General features: G+C 40.6%; 3 protein-coding genes across 5 annotated transcripts in view; 2 read left to right on the top strand and 1 right to left on the bottom strand.

Annotated features, from left to right (window-relative positions):
• LOC146492177 (voltage-gated delayed rectifier potassium channel KCNH8-like) overlaps nt 1-8,588 on the top strand; it is a 51,341-nt gene extending 42,753 nt beyond the window's left edge. The window contains exons 13-15 of the mRNA XM_085151936.1: nt 4,849-4,958; nt 5,209-5,255; nt 7,683-8,588. Coding sequence (XP_085008062.1) covers nt 4,849-4,958; nt 5,209-5,255; nt 7,683-8,429 — 904 coding nt within the window. The 3' untranslated portion in view covers nt 8,430-8,588. The remainder of the gene's footprint in view (nt 1-4,848; nt 4,959-5,208; nt 5,256-7,682) is intronic.
• A 519-nt stretch (nt 8,589-9,107) lies between these two features.
• LOC146492176 (gamma-crystallin S-like) lies at nt 9,108-10,158 on the bottom strand. Its single transcript, XM_085151951.1, has 3 exons — nt 10,104-10,158; nt 9,787-10,029; nt 9,108-9,492 (listed from the first exon to the last, which is right to left on the bottom strand). The coding sequence occupies exons 1-3, from the start codon at nt 10,110-10,112 to the stop codon at nt 9,220-9,222; spliced, it is 525 nt and encodes a 174-aa protein (XP_085008077.1). The 5' UTR covers nt 10,113-10,158; the 3' UTR covers nt 9,108-9,219.
• A 2,204-nt stretch (nt 10,159-12,362) lies between these two features.
• The window catches only part of LOC146492175 (DNA-binding protein SATB2-like), a 30,629-nt gene continuing 20,289 nt past the window's right edge, over nt 12,363-22,702 (top strand). Inside the window, exons 1-3 of one of the 3 annotated variants that reach the window (XM_085151939.1) lie at nt 12,363-14,719; nt 16,081-16,140; nt 22,419-22,664. In XM_085151939.1, the coding sequence (XP_085008065.1) occupies nt 22,430-22,664 (235 nt within the window). In that variant the 5' untranslated portion in view covers nt 12,363-14,719; nt 16,081-16,140; nt 22,419-22,429. The other 2 variants (XM_085151937.1, XM_085151938.1) reach the window with 2 other exon arrangements.

Genomic DNA, 22,702 nt, shown 5'->3' with positions numbered 1-22,702 from the left:
GACTTAAACTTGTTAAACATGGTAAATACACTTTCAACCATTTTCAGGGAACATACAAGGGAGTGATGTACAAAGACAACAAGCGTTCAGTGGTTTTAAGAACAATTTCAACATTTTTTTGTACGTTTTTCCAAACGGCCAACACAGTACAAGAAGCTAAAAAGCTATTAGGCTTACCTCACATCTCAAATGATGAAACTTCAAAACATATTCACTAGTTTCTGTGTGTTAAACCCTTTTTGCACACATGCAGTTGTGGTCAGAGGTTTGCATGAACAGCATGATAATTTAAGGCTTTTAATGAATTCTTTGAACCTTTCTTTTTTCCTGGCTGGAATGATTGCACAGCATACATCTTTAATGACTTTAAAAAACAAGAATTCGGTGCATGAGCTTGGATTTATTTGAGGTTTTCTCCGATGCAAACAGGGCCAACAGTATGCATACAGCCTCATATATATTAATACATTCCATACTAACAATTTGGTTGAAAGCTTGTTGATGGTAGGCATCAATCTTCAATACGGATAAGTTCGGGGCATTGGCAAGGCTTAATTATCCTGCTTTATCCACTTAAAATTTGATAAATCATTCACTGCAACATATCCTCCTGTGTCAGAAAGCACACATGTTATACAGGTCAAAGAATTCACCTTTAATCATGTGAAAAAAAGCACATGAATTAGATCCCTATAAATTGGGCCATTTGTTTACAGATGATGGTGGATGATGGGCCAGTGAGAATGAGGAAGGAAGGTCTGCCGGTCGTAGAAGATGTGCCCCTCCCTGAGCCTGGTTCTGCTGGAGGTTTCTTCCTGTTAAAAGGGAGTTTTTCCTTCCAACTGTTGCCAAAATGCTTGCTCACAGGGGCTCATATGATTGTTGGGGTTTCTCTGTTGTATTATTGTAGGGTCTACCTTGCAATATTAAGCAACTTGAGGTGACTGTTGCTGTGATTTGGAACTGTATAAATAAATAAATTAAAAGTGAAAGAAGAAGAAAATGAGGAAGGTGGACAAACAGTGCATCTACACTTTAGGTCCCTTCACTGTTGCATGGACTGTCCACACTTTCTGTCAAGAAAAATAGACGATAAAAGCAGTGAAAAGTACACTATCATGTTGGTTTCCATCAGTCTGCTCGAGTTTTGCTTGTTTCTATGACCACCCCACATTCATAAATCTTTTTTGCCCTGATTTCTGACAGAAATCCCTCAATAGAAAACCTCTTAATTTCCATGAAAGAGGCCGATAGGGATGCTTCCATAGAGGATATTCGAGGCTGGATTAGACATACCAGGGCATATTTCCCATGCTGCCTGGTGAGGGAATAAAATCCTTTGTGATGTTGATGAAATTTTGTGGTTGGATCCAGACCACAGAAAGGATGGTGGGGTACTCCAGCTGTCATTAGAGCCACAGTACATACTTGCATTTGTTCATTTTCTGCATCTAAGCATTTCCTTTCAAAATGTTTCTGTCTTCATTTCATATGGGTTTCTTAAAATAAGGGGTCAAAAAATTTCCCCCCTCTTTTGTCAGTGACGCTACGGCGGTGTTGTATATTACTGCTTTAAAAGTCGTTTGTGTGTAGCTAAAGTGATGTTACAAATTTTAAATGTATGCAGATTCTCAAAATGCTTTTTTTCAGAAGATTTTTATTTTTAATATCGAAGAGGAAAAAATCGAGTTGTCCCTCTGTGTTTTATATAAAGGCAGAGTCTCAGAGTGGTTTCAGAAATGGCTTTCATAAAGTAGAGACTTATCCAAGAACGAAATCACACAATCTCTCTGTGCGTGCTCTTGTTTTTTGGAGGAATTCTCTATGTTTTGGCGTATATACTCTAACATACTCTACCTAACATTACAGTCCAACTGAGGCGGGTTTCAATTCTTGCCTTTAATACATCCTGTTACAAGCACGCAGCTTTCTTCAGGGGTCTGCACTGCAGAGCAATATGACTGGTGGACGTAGCAAAGAGAATAGTTCCTATATGAAACTGCTCCCAACAAAGTTGGCATATTTTATTTTGAATAAGTGGGTCATGATTTCTGAAATGAGATGCTGCTGCTGATTTTTTTTCCCCAGTCATCCTTTTTCATCCTTTCAATTCCAGCCAAGCGCTGTTTAGTTTAATTATATTCAAGAGAAGGCAGACATCTCTACAGCCAATATCTTCAAAACTGGGAAACTCACCAAAATTAGATGAATAAATAACACCACATGCTTAGAGGAAGAACATGGTAATTGGATTTTGGGGACTGAAGTGTCTGGTAATACTATGGGAAGTCCCAAAGCTGAGATGTGTCATGTCCAATGTAACTTCACCGAATTACTTGAAAGGATGTTTTTCTTTTTTTAATCTTCACCAGAATGGGCGCTGTTAATCTTTCGACTATGTCTCACAAAAAGCTGGCAGATGGATTTTAGGTTTTTATAGAAAGGACGAAGCTGTTGAACAGGAAGTAAGATCATGTCTAAGCAACTGTCGCAAACTTGTCGAGGAGGAGGTTATGTTTTTGCCAAGGAGGTTGTGTTTTTGGTAGCATTTGAATGTCTTTCTGTTTGTAACCGTGATAGCTGGAAAGCTTTTGAATGAATTCTGATGAAACTTTGTAGGGGTGTAGAGCGGGGTCGTGTTAACAGACCATTAAAATTGATCTTATATATATCTACCAAGGTCTTCAAGGTCAACTCAATGATTTATTGGTCAAAAATTGACCAATAAATCATTGAGTTACTTAGAATTTAGAAACTATGATTCTTGCAAGTGTAGTGTGTGTCAACATATACAAAGTACTGTATATAGATTTAAAATATCATGTTATTTTTTAAACTCTGACCTCTTCTTCAAGGTCAAATAAGGTCAAACATAATATGTCTTTTATCTTTAAAACCTAAAATTCTGCTGCCTTTGTTTGTATTGGCAACATTTAAGAAATGATACTGGTGAAAAGAGCATTCTCATTCCCCAAAACACATTTACATGTATAGATTCATTCCAACCAGCTCCGAACACGTAACATACTGACAATTGTGTTGGGATGAGAACGTGTTGTGGTGAATGCGCATTCTAAATATCACTTAATAGTTTGCATCAAGTCATATTTGACCAAACTTTTACGTTTTTTCAAGTTGGCCTCAAAGTGTCGTATCTTTAAAGTATTGTCAAGAGAAAAAATGAGCCGCATACTTACTTAGAAGTATACTGTAGTATAACGTTATATAATAATCTCACGTTATTAACGCCCTTATTTACAAGTCAGTATCCATTAGCTACTCATACATAATGTTTATTTACACACTACAACACTATCCCCTTAAAAGTAAATGCTCCCCGGAGAGTGAGCCACCGTGGTGGTTTGCGCTCTCGGAATGCTTCTTGTTACATTATATCCACATAAAAAACCTTATTTTGATTCCATCCACGCTTCTGTTTTTGGTAGTTTGTCCTAAAAAAAAAGTAAGTTTCACCTTACACCTCATTTTGCTAAAGATCCCACAATGTAACGCTACTTTCCTCCTACCTCGTGAGATAATAGGCATGCACATTAGCGTTATGCAATACCACATCTGTCGGTGGTGACTCATTAGCGTCCAAAAACTCAAAGTCCTAGCAGGAGTAAATAGCAGATGAGTGAATGAGGGAGCGCTTACAGTCACACACTCTGTGTATGATTGTGAGTGAGCAGGAGTGTGGATAGTAATTAGTACACAGGTGCGCAGCCTCTCTCCGTCATCTGCTCACACTGAGCACGACCTCTGACCCACTGACTGTTGACAGCTGGGCAGCGTTTCCATAAACCCTCTTTATAACGATGAGTTCTCGGAGAGGCTTGGTGAGCCTTGACATCTCTGTGAACTTTGCGGGGTTTGTAGAAAGCAGATGGAGGTCTGGGATCTGCAGGAGTCTAGCAGATAATAGATCCGAGAGACTTTCCTCTCAGAGCTGAAGCACTCTCAGAACAGACAGCAGTGTGGAGCGAGGATGCTTTGATCATTTTTGATGTACTGGGTTGTAAGTTTCCCATAAAAGAACTCAACTACAAATCTATAGACTTTAAATCGATGGCGCTTATTACATTTATACTTATTTTTGCATGCTGCCTACGGATTTTTGGTTTGTCATCCAGGTTCCACTCACTTTGAAATTCACTGAGCAAATGCACGCACCTCAGAGGACAGGGCACAGCTCGATCTTTTCTCATGCACCACTCTCATGCATATTTTAGATCCTAATAGGAAAATAATGACAACATTTTATTGAGCAGGTTTGTGCCTCCCAGGCTAATGAATCTTGTCGACTACTTTACTCTGAAAAGAAAGTGTTTGCTGTTAAGAATATAAAATAACTGAAAGGTTTTGGGGAGTGCCTTAATCACACTCCTGGAAACTCTAAATGAGTTCTGTGTGATATAATAAAAATATTTCTGGACTCAACGAATGATTTATTTTGTTGGAACTTGCTCATGTAAATTTACATTATGTATAATGTAAATTTACGTGAGGAAGGAGGGATCCTGTATGTTGTCTTAAACAAGTAAAAGCCATTTCCAGTATACCTGCCTGGATGTAATACTGCAGCTTTTAATGTGTCATTTTTACCCAGTATTGCAGTTTGTTGGCAGAGTCTGCTGCCACCATGTGGTGTCTCTGTGTCATTAACCAGCAGGTTTTCTTGGCTGAATTCTCACATTCAGATAAAATAGTTCCCCAACCTGCCCCCTTTTTTCTGGAGTCTCTTATTATACTAACTGGCAATTATCTGATATTGTAAATCCAATTTTATTGTGTTATCTTGTTGTCTTGTGTGAAATGCACTCTCACCACCTCCCCGTCTTCCCTCAGGTTTGTGGATGGGATCGAGACAGAAAACCAGAGCGGTTCAATTCCGAGATTTGATTTTTCTCCCAGTGCAACCCAGAGCTTTCTGCCCGGCCCGGATTCAGCCACCTCAGGTAAAGAGCAGGAAGAGGAGGTGAAAACTAATGCACAGTAATACTGACGGGTTTTGATGGATAGAGCCTTTGTGAATATTATGTTGCTACTGAGCAACATTCGTTTATATGGTGGATGTTTTTGTTATTGTGTCCAGCTCAGTGGGTATCAAACTTCTGAAGGCCACATTTTTACATCATCCTTCATACCAGCTTCCAAAGTCCTGATTCACTCAGAGTTAATGCACTGTGTGTATCTGTGTGTCCACAGGGGCCCGGGATGAAACCATGCAAACCATTACAAAGCTTAAATATGAGGTAAGGCTTGTTATAGTGTCATGAAAAACAAAACAATTTTTTCAGCAGGCTCTTAATCTGTGGTTACGTCCACATTTTTTTTACTGGGCACTTGTGGCAGCTAATGATTTATTACACAACCATGTAGAACACGGTTGTTCAGCTGTAAGAGTTTAACTTTCTGTCTAACTTGTTGTTTCCAAGGACAGTCTCAACAAAATGCATGTAAAGTGGCTCAGATTTTGCCAACACTTTAAGATATGAATCTAATAATGCTAAGAACTGCATGACTGTCATGTTTCGGCTGTGTGCAGGCAGGAGAAGGACCCAAACGCAAAACTCACCACACAGGAATTAAACTCAAAAAGCTGCTTTATTGCAGAATGGCACAAAAAATATAACTAAACTAAACTGGGACATGGATGGATAACTAACACACAGGGAAACACAGCCATGAGGGAGACTACGACACTGACAAAGAGAAACACAGGGCTTAAATATACTGAGGGATAACGAGGGAATGAGACACAGAAGGAGAGCACAGCTGGGAGTAATCAGACTGGACGAGACAAGGCAAGCAAAACTACAAATGCTGACATGAGACACGGACCTTCAAAGTAAAACAGGAAACACACTGACTGAACTCTAGACATGTAAACTTAACAACAACTGGGGAGACAGAACATAGGAACCTGAAACATGGTACAGAAAGGCACAGTAGACACAACGTGGACATAACGACGCCACAGGGAAAGAGTAAAACAAAACACAGAACCTCTTAGAAAATAAAATAGGAAACCGAATGAAACGCAGACATGACTACATGAACTTGACAACATAACAGACATGAAACACATGAAGGGTTAGGGAGACTTACCAGGGGTTGGAAGACACAAGAGGAATCTAATAACAAATGAACTAGAAAACCTAATGAGCTTAACCATATACTATAAACATCAAAATAAACTAAAACTCAAAATGCTGGGTCATAAGACCCGGGATTGTGACAATGAAGTTAGTAATTATTATTATTATTATTATTAGTAGTAGTAGTAGTAGTAGTAGTAGTACATCCCCATGCAAATAATGCAATTCTTCGATAAAGTGTTCTAGGTGCACCAAATCCTAAAAATTGATGATTTAAGCCTGTTGCTAGGCGGTTGCTAGGTAACATGGTGACATTATAATATATCATGTATAATTCAACTTCAACAGATTTGACTGCCATTACATGAAAGTTGTGTAATTCTTTCATTAGATATTAGGTGCTTAAATGTTAAGAACAGGTCGTTGGTAGGTGGTTGACAAACAACGTGATGATGTCATAACGTGATGTAGATAAGAACCTTCAGGGGCCTAAGATGTAGCTGTTTGTCAAGAGATTTTGTTTATTACTTCAGGGCAAAAAAATTGTCCATCAAAACTTTATTCAGTTTCTTTGTGGCTTTAACAAAGAAGCAGTTCGGTGATAATTAAAGGGATCAATCCAGTCGATGACTCCAAATGCTAAAAAGGTGCATTTCATGCACTGCATGTGTGTCGTTTTTCCTTGTTATTTTTAAATACACTACATTATGTGATCAAACCACAGTCCCCTGACATGTGAATGGTCCCTGGGGCACAAGCTAGTGTACTCCTAGAGGGAGTACATCCAGCAAAAATCTGTGCCAAATCATTCCCCCACCCCCATCCCACCAAATACCTACCATAGCCCCAGGTTGAGATTGGTTTGTTTAAAAGAAAGTAAGCTAGCTCTACAACTTTACTTACTTTAAGCAGCTTTGTGCGCTTCAGGGATTTCAAAATGTGAAACACGTATGAATATGGATATTTCAGTACTTGTTTTTAAGCTTGAGGCATAAGGTTTTTTCATGTTTGCCTAATTATTTGTGTACTTTCACAATTTTAAATAAATAGACTTTGACGGTGTGGATTTGGAGAAGAGTTTCTTTTCTTGTGCGGTGAGATGATGGAATTCATCAGCTCTTTTTACTTGTTATTTGCTTTATTATTTATGATTTGTTAGAGACATAAAGAGACTTCATCTGTATATAATTTGGTGTAACTTGTGTTGCATGATGACAGTAAAAATTAATCACTTGCTACTGGTTTGATAAGACTCATCAGGGCAGGGAATTAATTAGACCAAATGAATGAACAAATGAATGAATGAATGAAATCCTTCTTCATAATTATTTATGACACTGACCAATGAATATATTAAGAAACTGTTATAAGCCATTTCAGAGGAGCTTACACGTTTGGCCAGTGAGCATGAGATCCTCGGTTCCCTTCAAGGAGGAGACACAAATCCCTGCAGGGTTATCTCGACAAGAGTGTCTGGGATAAAAGCTTCTTGTAATTATGTGTTACTGAGAAATGCTGTATTTATATAGGATTACCAGTAATATTATTTTTGCTTTCACGTCCTTTCATCTCGTCCTCTAGATGTCTGTCCTCTCCCATCAAGTATCCATTGTGAGTCAGGAGCTGCAGGAAATGACGCGACTTCTCAGGCCTATCTTTCACAACCCGTCCGCACTGCTGACTCCCAGTGCCGTGACTCCCTCGCCCAGCGTGTCCCCACTCAGCTGCTCTCTGGCCCTACACCTCAATACCCAGCGTGCACCTGTGCACTGTTCTGATGATCAAAATCCTCCGTTGTCCATGATGCATGAACCGCCCTCTCCACAGCTGAGCATGACCGAGGTGTTTCAAGGAGAGTTCGATCCACTTTCTTCTCCTTCCCCCAATAGTCCTCCATTCTCTCACCAAACCAGTACCACTCCCCCGGTCTCTCACCGCTCGGCTCCCCCTTCGCTCAACAGCTCTCCCCACGAGCACACAATCATGCCACATCCCTCCTCCTCCACCTCCATCCCTTCTCTTTCTTCATCAAGCCACCCATTATCCATCACTCCCCTTCTGGTGGATTTATCAGAGCCGCAATCACGGCTTCGGCCCCACTTCCCACTCCAATCCCATTCTGAGTCCCACCTCCAGTCAGAGACCCACTTCATATCCCAGTCTTATCCTCATTCCCTTTCCCAGTCTGACATCCAGCCTCAGATTTCTCTCCAAACCTCCAGCATGGCGTCACGTTCCCGAGAGCCCCTCCTGGACCTGCAGAGGGTGGAGTGGGGGGAGCACACCACCCAGCTTAGCCTCGTAGATGAGGGACAGTCCTCGATGTGAGCGCACAGGAAGACTGGGACACTCGACGGGAGCAGCATGCCACACATCCTACTGCATGACAAAGTTTGGCATGCGGGTTACAATGTAAATATGTCGATTTTAAACTGTTGGAAACTGTTATCATGAGCACCTTCAAGAAGATCTGAGAATAAACGTTTGTTTTACAGTTTCATTTGATTTATTTACAGTCAGTCATATAAAGGAAAGATTTCTAAGTGTATACTAAAAGCATTTTTCCCCCTTTTACTGTGCTAGCACTGGTTTCTGTTAGGATACCAGTCTGTAACATGATTTGAAAGGTGTGCACCACACAGCAGTAATGTTAGATTGACTGAAAATGAATGCAGCTCTTACACAACTCATGCAAAAGCAATGATTGGAGCTTTCTAAAGGACATGAGCATACTTTGCCAAGTTTAGCCCTGACTTAAAATAGCTTGAATTTTGCATAAACACCAAAGTGGTGCCTTATGTTTTTAATTTGGGAAAATCTGTGAACATAAAATCCGTTAAAGGGTGTTACAGCACCCACAACCCCCTCAACTAGACCCCCGAGTCCCTTTTAATAACTTCTTTAATACAGCTTTAAATAATTTAGCTGTGGTCACACAGGGTCGACTTTTTTATCTCCACACTTTAAAGCACCACACTAACACACAGGGATGAAACAACTTCGCAATGCCTCATCATTCAGTTTTTATTTTAGCTATTTAGCAGCTGCATTGATGCAAATTATTAGCTAATCAAAAGCCAAAGAAAAGGTTAAAAAAATAATAATAATTGGAATTCTTTTACTCAGTCAGCCGTCTGAACGACTGCACAGTGGGGCAGACAGCGCCCCAGTCCACAGGCCTGCGGTACTCGCCTTTCTCCAGTAGGTACTGGCGGCCTTTGTAGTTGGGGTGCTCGTAGAAGACCCACCAGCCTCCCAGGACCCTGCAGGAGTGCACCTCTCTCCAGTGAAACGTCTCCAGCACAGAGGCGCAGTCCTCGCTCACTTCAAACACCTGACCGGAGAAATCGGCTTTGCCATACAGCTGGATCTTGTAGGGGTCTCCAGGGGCCTGAGTGAAGCGGGATACAGAAGAAGACGGTAGGTAGAGGGGAGGGGGTTGGGAAAACAATGAAGCTAGGTTTGATTGATGTCACTACAAAATATGTTGTTTCTCATCATGGATTTATTCCACCGATCCAGATTTCAAGATTCATTTATGTGAAAATGAAGTGGCGTTTTTAAAATGCTCTAAAAATCCCCAATGTCCCCTGAGATGTGTAGGATCTTACACAGCCACTTTCCCACTAACCACAGTGTCTTTGACCTCTTGGTACGAGGCACCTGATGTGTTGAGATGGCTTACAAAGTGAATCATCTTGCAAGAGCTGACTCTGTCATTGAGGCCATTCCAGCTGTGGTAGTTGGGGTATTCCCCTCTCTTCAGGACGTACTGGTAACCCAAGTAGTTTGGTCTCTCGTAGATCACCCAGGTCCCGCTCTCCACACGGGCCGAGTTGCAGCAACTCAGATAGGAGTGGAAGTCGGTGCAGTCGCTGTCGCATTCGTACCTGCGACCCTGGAAGTTCTTGTCCTCGTAGAAGATGATCTGGGGGATTGTATGTGAGTGATAACCTGGTATTAATGATTTTACATGCCAGATCTAAATGTTGTTCTACTCACCCTGCCCATCTTGGGACCGACTGTGCTTCACACAAATATCTACAATAATGTAACGTGTATGTGCTCATATTGCCCTCTTTTATAGCTTCACAGCCCTCTGAAACTCACACAATTGCTTGGTCATGAGAATGAGATCCAAAATTTGAGTCAGTGGTTCCACTGCTACTCGTGTTTTCCAGAAAGAGGCTGTGGGATTAGACCACATAAAGACCTCAGGCACTGACCAACTCTTTACAGAAAACTGTAAACACACTGCACACAGTGCAAACTACACACACGCACACAGAGTTACAAATAACACACTGATGGATGATTGCATAAATATTAAACTGCACTTAATCATAGCAACTCTAAGCTAAAGTAGAGCTCCCATCAGCTGAACTGCTGAGGTGTATTAGCATCCAGTCAGTGTGATACTTCTTCCTCTTCAGTCCAAAATGCTGCATTGTCGTCCAGAGCTTCAATACTTCAGTTCTGAATTTCATATCAGAAGTAAGATGATGCACTTCTTGCTGTGTAGCATAAAATCTCCCAACTTCAGCTCACAGTTCGGGCTGTAAACTTTTCACACTGGAAATCCATTGGTTAGTCTGCTCACTTACACATTTCTGTGGATAATCTGTTTTCTTTTCATCTCAGTGCAGAGATGGCAGCAGTTCCTCATCTCTGCAGTCAGTACTCACTTTTCAGTCTTAACACATACACGCTGTGCTCACATGAAAGCAGAAGCATTTACACAGGCTTTACATAGACATGAACAAGGCTGGTTTTTGGTGATAAAACTCAACAAAGGTTGTTAAAGAAATTAAACCAACTAAAGCACAGTTGTTGTTTTTTTTCCCTGATTTGTGATTTTGTCATATTTTATATAGAGATTATGAAATCTATATTTATATATATTGCCCTGCGGGGGGTCTTTATCCTTCAAGGTCGGGTCCTCTACCAGAGACCTGGGAGCTTAAGGTTCTTGCACAGTAACTTTGCTTATCCTAGGACGGCGCTCTTGGATGTTGTTCCAGGGATCTGCTGGAGCCAATCGCCTAGCTCGGGAGTCACTGAGCTCTCTGTTTACCACTGGGACCACTGTTACCTTCATTCTCCACATCTTCTCGAGCTCTTCTCTGAGCCCTTGGTACTTCTTCAGCTCGTGTTCCTGCTTCCTGATGTTGCTGTCATTCAGTATCGTTACGTCTCTCACTACTTCTGCTTGTCCACCACTACTATGTCCATTGGAAAGCCATCAGCAGAACCTCGGGACTTCCAGGCCATATTCAGCATAGATGTTTCTGTATACTATGCCGGCCACTTGGTTATGGCGTTCCGTGTATGCCCTTCCTGTTAGCACCCTGCTGTTATGTGCTGGATTGGCTCAGGGGCGTCTTTACACAGCCTGCACCTGGGGTCTTGCCTGGTGTGGTAGACCCCAGCCTCTATGGATCCTGTGCTCAGAGCTTGTTCCTGTGCTGCCATGATTAATGCCTCTGTGCTGTCTTTTAGTCCACTTTTGTCCAGCAACTGGTAGGATTTCTGGATGCCATCCATTTCTTTTATCTGCCTGTGGTGTGTGCAGGAGCCTGGCTTTCCACGATGGGTCTCCTTGCTCCTCTTCTTACTTGTGTTTGTGGTTTTTGGGAATCAAAACAAGCAATGTAAATGTATTTGTTTAAATTCATGATAGCTCAGTAAAAGTTACCTGGGCCATTTAAAAACATTTGAAATGATTTTTTTATTCTTGTTCTCTGTACAGGTGACACAATTTAATTTATCTATATTTCTGAGGACGTCAAAGCCACAGTGAACCACAGAAGACAGACAAAGGAACTACAGGTGGCTTTGGTAGACATTTCCTGTACATGTATGTATTGATTGATTCATTATTTTTATTATACGGGCGATCGTGGCTCAAGAGTTGGGAGTTCGCCTTGTAATCGGAAGGTTGCTGGTTTGAGCCCCGGCTTGGACAGTCTCGGTCGTTGTGTCCTTGGGCAAGACACTTCACCCGTTGCCTACTGGTGGTGGTCAGAGGGCCCGGTGGCGCCAGTGTCCGGCAGCCTCGCCTCTGTCAGTGCGCCCCAGGGTGGCTGTGGCTACAATGTAGCTGCCATCACCAGTGTGTGAATGTGTGTGTGAATGGGTGGATGACTGGATATGTAAAGCGCTTTGGGGTCCGTCGGGACTAGTAAAGCGCTATATAAATACAGGCCGTTTATTATATACAGTATATTCCATCTGTTTAATTTTGTTTAACACACATTTTCTTATTGTATTTTTTATTTCAATTAGGTAAAAAAAAAAAAACATCTTCTATTAGATGTTCTTATTTAGTTTTATTACCTGATAGTTACCTAAAGCTTAAGCTCTGGACTAGTTTACACACCCTCAGCAGCAAACATATAATTTCCCCCTTGGCACCACAGTGAGGCAGCATTTGCACAGAAACGCACAAGCTTATGACAGGTCCAGCATATGTACAGTCTCTCCTGCGCCAGTGACAAGTGTCACCAAACAGACGGAAAGTACATGTCTTTATTTTAATAACTGATTTTGAATGTTAATATTAAACATTTCCAATCGGCTTTGTTTCATTTTCTTTTTATCATATTATATATTAAGTTATAGAAATATTGAATATCTTGTGGGCCTGTGAGTAAAACGTAGCCTCTGTGAGTTACATATGAAAAGTTTTGCATCTCTTTCAAGATTAATCAATTTAATAGAGAAGCCAAAGAGTGATTATTGATTATTATTGACGATTATAATTTGTATGTGACTGATCTGACAAGTGTCTTCTTAAAATGCGCAAAGCAAAAAAAAAAAATCCACATGGATTGAAAGAGAAACAAAAGAGACTTGATTTTTATTTGTGATGCGATGGTTTGCTCTGCAGGCCTTCAGTCGGCCGCACTGAAACTTTGTTCTGCTTTAAAACAGACTGCAGACATCTCACTTTATGCCATATAAGTCAATCAAGAACACACCGCGTGGTCTTTTAAGCACGTTAAAGCACGTGTAACATCAATATTTGCCATTACAGGTTATGAGAGCCGGCTTGTTCCCGCTGGAGCCTTCTGAAAGCACCCTTTAACTGCTGCACATACCTACACACGCACACACACACACACACACACACACACACACACACACACACACACACCTTATGCTCATGGTGAGTGACCTGTGGTGAGCTGTCAAAGATACTTAAGATGATGTAGGACAGACAAGTGTTGTCAGTGCGGGCACATACACACACATATACACACACATATACACACACACACAGGGAGAGAGAGAGAGCAAAACCGCAGAGGAGGTGCGACAGGAAGGCAGACGGGCTGAGTGGTAATGATAGGTGACTATTCTTCCATCTAGAATAAATCAAGACATGCTGACCACACTGTTGGGAAAACCCAGGCCTGCTATTTGGACGCACACACAAACAAACATATAACCGGTGGATGGACGGTGTATATATGTGAAATAAATAATGGGGAAAGTCCAGGGTTTTATTGCTTTCCTTAAAAGCAAGGCAGATAATATTCCCCATGTATCATCTTGTAAAGACAATGGAAACACAATCAGCTATAATCCAGTAGCATTAACATGTTATACACAGAGTACAGCAAACTCCCCGTGAAGCTGTCCCGGGTTTGGTTCCTTTTATAATCAGGGACCACAAACTTGTTTTTGCACTGTGAGAAAAACACAGGAAGACACTGGACACCAGGATTCTCCGCTGAATTGTCCGCTTCATAAAAAGGCCTAACTTTCCATCAATTTAGTGCATCATGTAACCATTTCTTTAAAGCTTCGCTGAAGCGTTTTGCTCGTCTATTTAACACCAAAGCTGGAAAACTCTGTGTAGTATAGAAGAACAGAATTGTGGGTTAAAGAGACATAAAGACCAAGACAGGACTTTTAAGCCTATCATATATGAAGGAATCATCTCTGTGTCTTTCATTTATAGATCTCTATCTCCATCGCGTCTACTTCTATCTATGAGCCGCACGATTTCTGACATTGCTTCCGAGATGAACTTCTGACATTAATCACCTTTTTCCGCCATCATCCTGTTTCCACTTTTTCCTTGCCGTCCTCCTGTTCTCTGCTATCGCCACATCTGGATTATGAATTAATGACTAACATGATCACATTATTCATTTTAGTTTGCAGCTTTCGAGAACAAAGAAGTGGCTTATTTTACCTGCACAGCTTTGTCCATTTTGTATTTACTTTACATTAATTGAGGCTAAAGCTGTGATGTGGGGGCAGTAATAAATGTGACTACTGTATTTTCTTTCTGATTTCATGTCATTCTGTCTCTGAGTTTCCCTCCCAGACCTTCCTCCCTCCCCTTTCTTTCCCTCCCTGCCTCCTGCACTCTCCCCTCTCTCTCACTCTCTTTGCATGTGTCATTTTACTGCTCTTTACTCAGCCCGCCAGCAGCAGTCTGTCCTCATCACTCCTTGTCTTTAGATCTCCTTGCTCGGTCCACTGTCGTGCCATTTGTCGCCAGGAAGGGAAAGCGGTGGAAAATTCCTATTCTCTCAGGCTGGATTCACTTGTTTTCACCAATGGATGGAGTTTATTCCCAAGCGCACACAGTGACTTCTTGAAAAGTGAGTTATTCATATTCGAGTAAGCAGACATAAAACTTTGGCAAGCTTAAATGGGTAGAAGTTGAAATGATGCTTTTAGATGTTACTAAAAGTTAAGCAGTTGTTACAAATTCTTAATGACATATTAAAACCAAAGAGCTTACAGACTGAAGTTTAATGGCAGTTTTGACTCATGCTTGAGGACAATGTAGCACCAAACTCACATATTTATATGTAAGTAAGCAGGTGCCAGGCTGAGCTGACAGAAGTCATGGTAGTTTATCTTTAAACTGTCAATTGTTATTACAATAAAGTAAACACTAACATCCCTCACAATCATGTTACAAGGAGATATTAATGGGTTTTAACTTGGGTTAGTTTTTGATTCTGTATTTTAGGCGCAAGACTCACATTGGAAAATTGTTGTTTCTCTTATCACGTATCAATCCCACCCCTTCTCTTTGGCACATTTGCTTTGCATAGTAAATATATGTCTACGATGCGTTTTACTATTTTTTAAACAGTTTATTTATAACACTCGTTTATTTTTATGGCGCCATAATAACTGCTAAACACGTGTGAAGGAAGTTCACCTCCAACACCCTCTATCTATCCCTCTGTAAGCTGGACACATCCTTCCTTTTTGAATAGTTTTGGGACCACTAACTTCTAATAATTCTTCCTTCAGTTTTCTGTGCTTTGAAGTTTGAAGCAGCTTTGCATTTTCCCACCACTATTAAATACAGATGATGGGTGACTGTCAGTGATTTCTAAGAAAAGCTGGAAAGAAACGAACATGGATTCATTTAAACAAAGTGGCCTATTCTTGGTATAAAATATTTCTTTTATGACCTCTATATTATTTTAAAATGGTAAAATCTAATAAAGCACACCACAAACACTCCCTCACTGTCAATGCAAAGGGTTAGCTTAATTAAAGCCCCACTTAATTGACACGTCTATTAGCCGGAGGCCTTTGCCAACAGGCAAAAGATGCCCTCTCTTGAATTTAAAAAAAAATCTTAAACGAACATGCCTTTTCTCTAAAAACCGAATATTCCTCTCTTAACTTTGGCAAGCCGTCAATTATTTTAATATCCTTTTGTTTAGCTGACCTCTTTCACGTAGGCGCCTTTGGTTAAACACAGCTGCAGCTAATAAAATTAATAACTCCAGCACCGTTTGATTCACTGTGCCGCTGAGCGTTAACAATAGCGCCGTTTCTGTCGGTGTTCACTGGCGTGTATTGTCAGTAGTGGTTCATTTAGCACACCTGAATCAAACGGAGCCATTATTAGCCTAATTTTATTAGCTGCAGCTGTGTTTGCCTTCCTGCCACAACAGGGCCAGAGAAAAACCTGCTTTTTTCTTCTTCTTTTCAGAGCTGCTAATAGCTGCTGCTGTTCCTCTGTGTGTAAGTTATAACTTCAGACGACAGTAGAGTAAGTAATAATGTGGATATGTATGCCGAATTAATGATGAGTTAGCTAGTATTTAAAATACTGCAAATTTATTAATAATTATTCATAAATAGCTGTTATTTAGGAGATTTTGAGAGAAGAGAGGAGGGGTTCTGCTGAAACAAGCTACAGTAGCTGACAGGAGGCTTTTAGAGGCAAATATGTCATATTACGTATGGCAACATAAGGAGTGTGGGGAACGAAATGTGTTATAAAGTATTTAATAATAATATGTATTCGCTAGTATAAGTGTTAGATAGTGAACTTTAAAAAATAATTGGCTAAAATGCCCTCAGTGTGAAAGTAATTTCACTGTACAGGAAGAAAGGCAAAGTAAAACTTTTTTGTTGTTGTTTTGTTTTTCTTTTTTTTTTAAATAGGGAGTTTGTGTTAACGGGAAAATGATTTTCCACTTAAAGGAGGTTTTTATCTAAGTGGGATACATACAAATACTGAGAGCTTCCAGACCAGCATTTCCCCTCTACAGAACAGAGTCACTGTGTGGTTTTCAAAAAAAGCTCCTCATCTCTTTTTTTCTCCAAGAAAAACTTCCCTTAGTATGATCTGTTGCTTATTCTCTAAGTGAGCAAGCAGCGACTGGAAACTATATGTTTGAGCCGTGTTAGAGGCTCCTGATGAGATGTAAACTTTCTTTTTAAGGTGGTTTTGCTGCTAATATAGTGTATTAACCATAGTTGCATAATCCTCATAGTTTAGTTTATCTTGGTGGGACAATCACCAGGTGTCGTCCTGTACGGCTCACATGCTATAGGTATTAAATGTGCTTGCAATTAATTACAGTGAATCTATAGCATTATTACACTACTCTGGTCAAGAGTTCATCTTCTGATTGAAGCGGTGTGTTTACACGATGAGATTATTGGAAATGCAGATTTTAACTCTAGTCTGTCTGCATATTTAGAATATAGATCCCGAAAGTATCTTGAGCAACCCACAAATCTTCCAGAGGTCGTTAAGACCCTCGCCACAAACATTTAGGTGTCACCAGACCCCAATCATTTCAGCTAAATACAACTCAGCTTGGTTTTAATCTCCTGGGCCATCAGGTTTCAATCCAGTATCCCTACTCTTAGAATTCACAGTTTAATTCATTAAAAAGCAGTTAAAGGCCCTTTAAGCTCTGCTTTTACGCACACTCCCTAAATTAGAGTCTGCTGGAGGTTTTCCGTGTGTTTCTACATCATTTGTCGGTCGAAGGCTACTGAGTGTGCCTGTACATTTGGCCTCCATGTGCGCTAGTAAAGAGTGCGTGCTGAGAGTGTGTGGTCTCTGAGCTGTACTCCCACCGACTGTGTTGCTTGAAGTAGTTTTAATGTGTGTATGAGTGAGTAAAAGACACTTTACTCCAAAAAGCAGCGTACAAAGGCTAACTGCATCTTACCTCCTCTGTTTTTGATATGAATTTAAAACATCAGTAGTAAAACGCTGTTTCAGTTACAGCTCTGAAATATGTGAGACTCTAGTCGCTGCCTGTCTTTAAAATATATTCACGTGGTTCAGCATAATCATACAGCGAGCTCAAGAATGTGTAGTCACAGTGGGGCTGGAATATGCCGTATTCTTTATGTACAGAAGTGATCGATTAAGTCAATAAAAGCCTCTCAGCCACACTGATGTGGTGTAAAATTTAAAATGGAGCTTTTCTTATAAACTTATAGGTCATAATCAAAGTTCACCTTCAAAATAAGAGTCTTTTTGGGCCTGCACCAGGAATCTTTAAACAAATGACAGCAATTCTTTACTGAATAAATTGCTGGGCCTCGCCACATGGCGTGCACCCACACACATCTGTATCCCGGCACATTGCGTTTAAAATCAAACAGGTATTAAAGCATGAGGCCAGAGTTGTTTTTACATATGCATTCGATGAAGAATTTAGGAACTGTCCCCCTCCTTTTTTGCCTCACGTTCAATGGAGCCAATTTTTCCAAGGGTCTTATATCCAACATGGATACATGGTAGGTTAAGCGGTTTGCTTTCTTTGGATGAACTGCTCGATTTTACACTCTGACACGTGTGAAATATAGAAGGAAAAAATTAGTCCAGTCATAACCCGAATGCATAAACTATGGTCTATGGGTCACAATGCGAGCTGAAGTAAAGGGTTCATCAAGAGAAAATAAATCTGCAGGAAAAATAAATGTTAGGTATCTTTTTATTCTATTTTCTGACACTTTATAATTGAATTCATTACAGTAACTGTGTTTGATGACTAGGATGGCTGATGTTTATCACTATGAGCTTCTGGTTTCTCATACACAGCAGAATGTGTTCACACAATTCACAGTACTGTGAGCGCTGTGTGGCAGCAATGGTGGCGTCATATCAAGTTACTAGTTTGAAAAATGCTCTTTTGGTAAGTTAATAAACAGTGAGAGCATAGTTTTCAGCATATAAAGAATATTTCTTTACTCCCTGCCAGCACTGATCAGATAGCAGTGTTTTAAAAGCATAGCAAACCAAAACATTATTCAAAAATGTCTTAAAATTGTGTTTAAATCTAAACTGATTCCTTTCACATCCTGTGTGCTTCGCCGTGATGCCTCCATGTCCACATTGCATTTTTTTGTCAAACCTCAAAGCCATTTACTTTTTTCTTCCCACATTTTATGTCTCCTCATTAATGACTTAAATGTTGCTCTGGTTAGTGGAGAAAATGCGAACGAGGGAAAGGGGCTGATTATAATCCATTACCCCAAATATTAAAAAAATGTGCTTATTAAAAGCAGACCAAACTCAAATTGAGAGGGAGAGAGAGCACTTTGTTGTTTTAAGTTTACATGCAATAAAATCAGAATTCATTAAAAAAAGGTCTAATGTAGAGTAAGACTGGATGTACTGGAAAAATAATCTGACTGAAACTTTGATTGTGAAGAATTGGATCGGAGAAGTTAAGTGTGAGGGTTTTATTTTGTGTTTATTAGACTGACATTTGACTATTCTCACTAAAGAGCACGGGTGCAAAGAGCACGGTCTGGGTTTGCTCCACAGAAAGTTCAACACTGAGTGTCTCAAGCATAGCTGAGCCTTTCCAGGTGCTTCTGCTTGTTCTTGCACTGGGGACTGGGGTCATTTGTGCAAGCTCCTACTAGATCCTGTAGTGTTGTGTGTTTTAGTGAGTGTGTGAATAACTGTATATAAAATGTATTCCAATGTTGTCACATTGACGCCAGTGTTGTACTGTCTATGAGTGTGTGACAGCGTGACCTTCAGCTCAAATGTGCAGATACTACGCTACAATAACTACATTACAATATACCAGCTCCACAGGCAGACTCCAAGCATGAATAACTGATTGCGCTCAGTGTTTGCAGCTTCTGCTTGCAGACATGCGAGCACGTATAAACTTTTGATGGAGCTGAACCAGACAGCTGAGTGTTAACATGCTGTGAGAGGATGTATATTAAACAAAACCAGAGTATTTCTTTTTTATTTACATCAAATCAAATCAAAAGGCAGGAGAAAACCAAGCTTAAACTGTCCCGTGTGAGAGCTGAAAGTTTGGCCGTTTCTGATGTCGAAACACTCGAGGAACACTTGCATGTGTCATTTCAGATGATGTGAACAGAGAGACGTAGTTGTACTACTTGAAGCCTTAGAAGGCGTCAGACAATAGAAATGAGATGCTAATATATTTTGGCAGCTGTTAATAGATCTAAGACGCCTACCCATGTGAAGACGAGGAATCTGTTTACAGGACCGTTGGAGCATTCAGGACTTTCTCTTCTGTTTCCTGGTCCAGTGTGGAGGGGCCTCATTGTGCTCCATACATTGTGATTCTTTTATTTATTTTCTCCTCGTTTGTGTTGGCCAAACTCTTTTAATGGCAGCTATTAATTTTGCATGTGAGTTTTATTATAATAATGTGTCACATTTGGCGCAGACTCGCGTGTCACTGCCGACTTTACGGCCATACCACTGAAAACCACACAGCGTGAGGAAAAATACAAAGCTGTGAGCACAATTGAGCAGCGCCGAGTCTATTTAACGGCGTGAGTTGGATTCAGGTTCTCAGCTTATTACTCATGAAGCTTCAGCAGATGTAAACATAAGAGGACTGTTGTTTCTGACAGCACAACAGTGCAGATAAACCTTTTTATAGTATACAGAAATATGTGTAAACAGGATGTTTCTCATTCTTCTTTGTTAACAATCAGTTGTTTGTCACCATGTGCCATAAATCTAGAGTGTACACACTTTTTTTTAATGAGCCTCAGCAATAATTGTTTGAATGTTTTGTGCAAGATTAGGAACCCATGAGGATGGATTTGTAGTTTAAGTGCTTTCAGTCACATCCTCGTGTTGCTTTGGGCCTTCTTCGCTTTCTTTCTTATGATATGATCTCATGTGACCAGTTGCAGTGCCGTCTATTGAAGTGATTGCCAGGAAGTGTGTTAATTTTCCTTTAGTCTAAGTTGTACATGAGTATATTGTGTCTGCAGTTGTTAGATGAGTTTAACTTGCTTATCAAAAGTAGTAGGAACGGCTCACCTGGTTCAAACGTAACAGTTCACCCTCCAGAGATAAAGGTAAACACGCAAATTCTTTTAAATCTGTACAAAAATGTGTAAAGTGCGACAGCAGTTACTTCCTTTGTTGTGTTAACTTCACCTCGTCTTGTCACTCAGAGCTATAAAACACTATATAGTATTGTAACCTCCCCTTAGGTCGCACAGTGTCACGTCTTGTGATTTCATGCTGTGTGCTGTGATGTACTCCGTCCTCTCCTGGTTTCTTCTATCGTGTCCTTCCCTGTCATGTTGTCTCACATGCTCTCCGTGTTATTTAATCGTGCGCACAACAGTTGATACTGGCTCTATCTCGAAGCAAAAGTAGGCATCTCATCTTGAATATTATTTGCTATAATTTTATCCTCTCCGGTAGCAGAGTGACAGGAACGTCATAGTCGCACCACAGGAACTCCAGGTAAATAAGCTAATCGGACTGTATATTGGAGAAAGCGGCTGCATATTTTAGCATATTAATGAAAGCAAAACAGACTTTTTATTTTAATATTTATTTAATATCTTGATGTTTTTTAGACGCAGACTGAAAAGACGGGAATAAAAGTCAAGCACATTCACATAGTATTGCAAAAGATGAGCTCATTAGCATATAGTGATGTGTTCTGCAGCAGCGTGCAGTTTAAGCTCTTGTTGTTGCTTAGAAGAGGCTCGAGCGATTTGAAGTTAAGAAGAGAGTAAATGTAGGCATTTGAAAATTACTACTGCGTAGCATACTATTTTTATAAAGTACAGTTCTGCTTATTTGCATGCACAGTATACAGTGTGCACTATCACTGTATTCATATGCGCTTTAAGCACCTTCACGTCTTTCATTATAACCTGTTGTGTACTCCTGTGAGCCTAAACAGCGGATAATAAACGGGTCTGTGTTTAGTCTGTTGTGGTCGTCCCTGCCTTACTTCTGTGTAAATAAGAGAAAAAAATGTGTTAGCTGGATTGACTGGGCAGGGAGGGAACAAAGTCAGAGTGGTTGATGAAACGGTCTGTAATGGCTCTACACTGTCAACAATGGTAAAATAAGAAAGATGATATAGTTGATCTGCACGCTGTAGATCAACTATATCGTGTGTTATTTTTGTTTTTTACGATTGTTTTATTTTAGTGCTGTGGGTTTTTCTTTCCATCGTGAAGAAAACTCTGGAAAAGATGACAGTGCAAGCTATTTATGCATATGGTAGATCTCTGGACCACCTGAATGTGTAATAAAATGAAAGCTGGCCTACTTTCTTTGACGGCTGCAAAGTTCTCAGGAGAAGCTGTCGAGGACAATTACTGTAACATCACTGTTACTGACTCATTGTTTCAAGGATCTGTGATTTGCAGTTTTTTGATGAGGTTCTTCCTCCTCATGGTGTAGTTTATGCATTCACCTACTAAATGAAAGCTCCCTGGTTAGATCCTGGGAAGATGCACAAACACCTGTGGGATTGTGTCAGGAAGGATGTGTAGTAACGTCAAACGTGTGGCACTACCTGCTGTGGGGACTGCTGGTGAATAAGGGTTCAGCCAAAAGTAGCGTTTTTTTAACCTCACTCCAGACTGGTGAGTTCATACAAAGACTTGTTGTATTTCATAATCCACCCATGTGTCTCTTATCTCTAGGATGTTAATTTCAGCCTCACTGCTGTAGAGCTGTTACTGACCAATTCACGTTGTAGTTATTAATCGCTGTAGATTCAATTGTGCTAAAGCAAAGCTCTTGTGTGTTGCCAGCTTCACAGGCTATGCTGTGTGTTCCTCCTGGAGTTTGCAAGAGGATGGAGCAGCGTGGAAACGCAGGGGGGGAAGCGGAGAGCCCCAGCCGTCAGGACAGCGCCAGCCCAGAGGAGATGGGGGAGAAAGGGGAAAGTCCCACTTCCAGCGGTGGTCTTCAGTGCAAGCTGAGCCGTATGGAGGTCAATGGCAGCCCAACAAACCCACGAACCCGACAGAACTGCACGCCGCTGAGACCACTTGGAGGTGCGTTGTTAACAGGATAGCTCGATAAAGGTGTACAT

This window comes from Neolamprologus multifasciatus, chromosome 23 (assembly GCF_963576455.1).
Source record: "Neolamprologus multifasciatus chromosome 23, fNeoMul1.2, whole genome shotgun sequence".
NCBI classification, from domain to species: domain Eukaryota; kingdom Metazoa; phylum Chordata; class Actinopteri; order Cichliformes; family Cichlidae; genus Neolamprologus; species Neolamprologus multifasciatus.
Note: the sequence above shows the minus strand (reverse complement) of the source record. Positions and strands in the feature narration are given on the sequence as shown.

Bases quoted from the DNA above. Each gene is read 5' to 3' on its own strand.
- LOC146492176 (XM_085151951.1), bottom strand. The intron at 9,493-9,786 runs GTAAGCCATCTC...CGCTTCACTCAG, and splicing joins CTTGCAAGATGATTCACTTT to GCCCCTGGAGACCCCTACAA.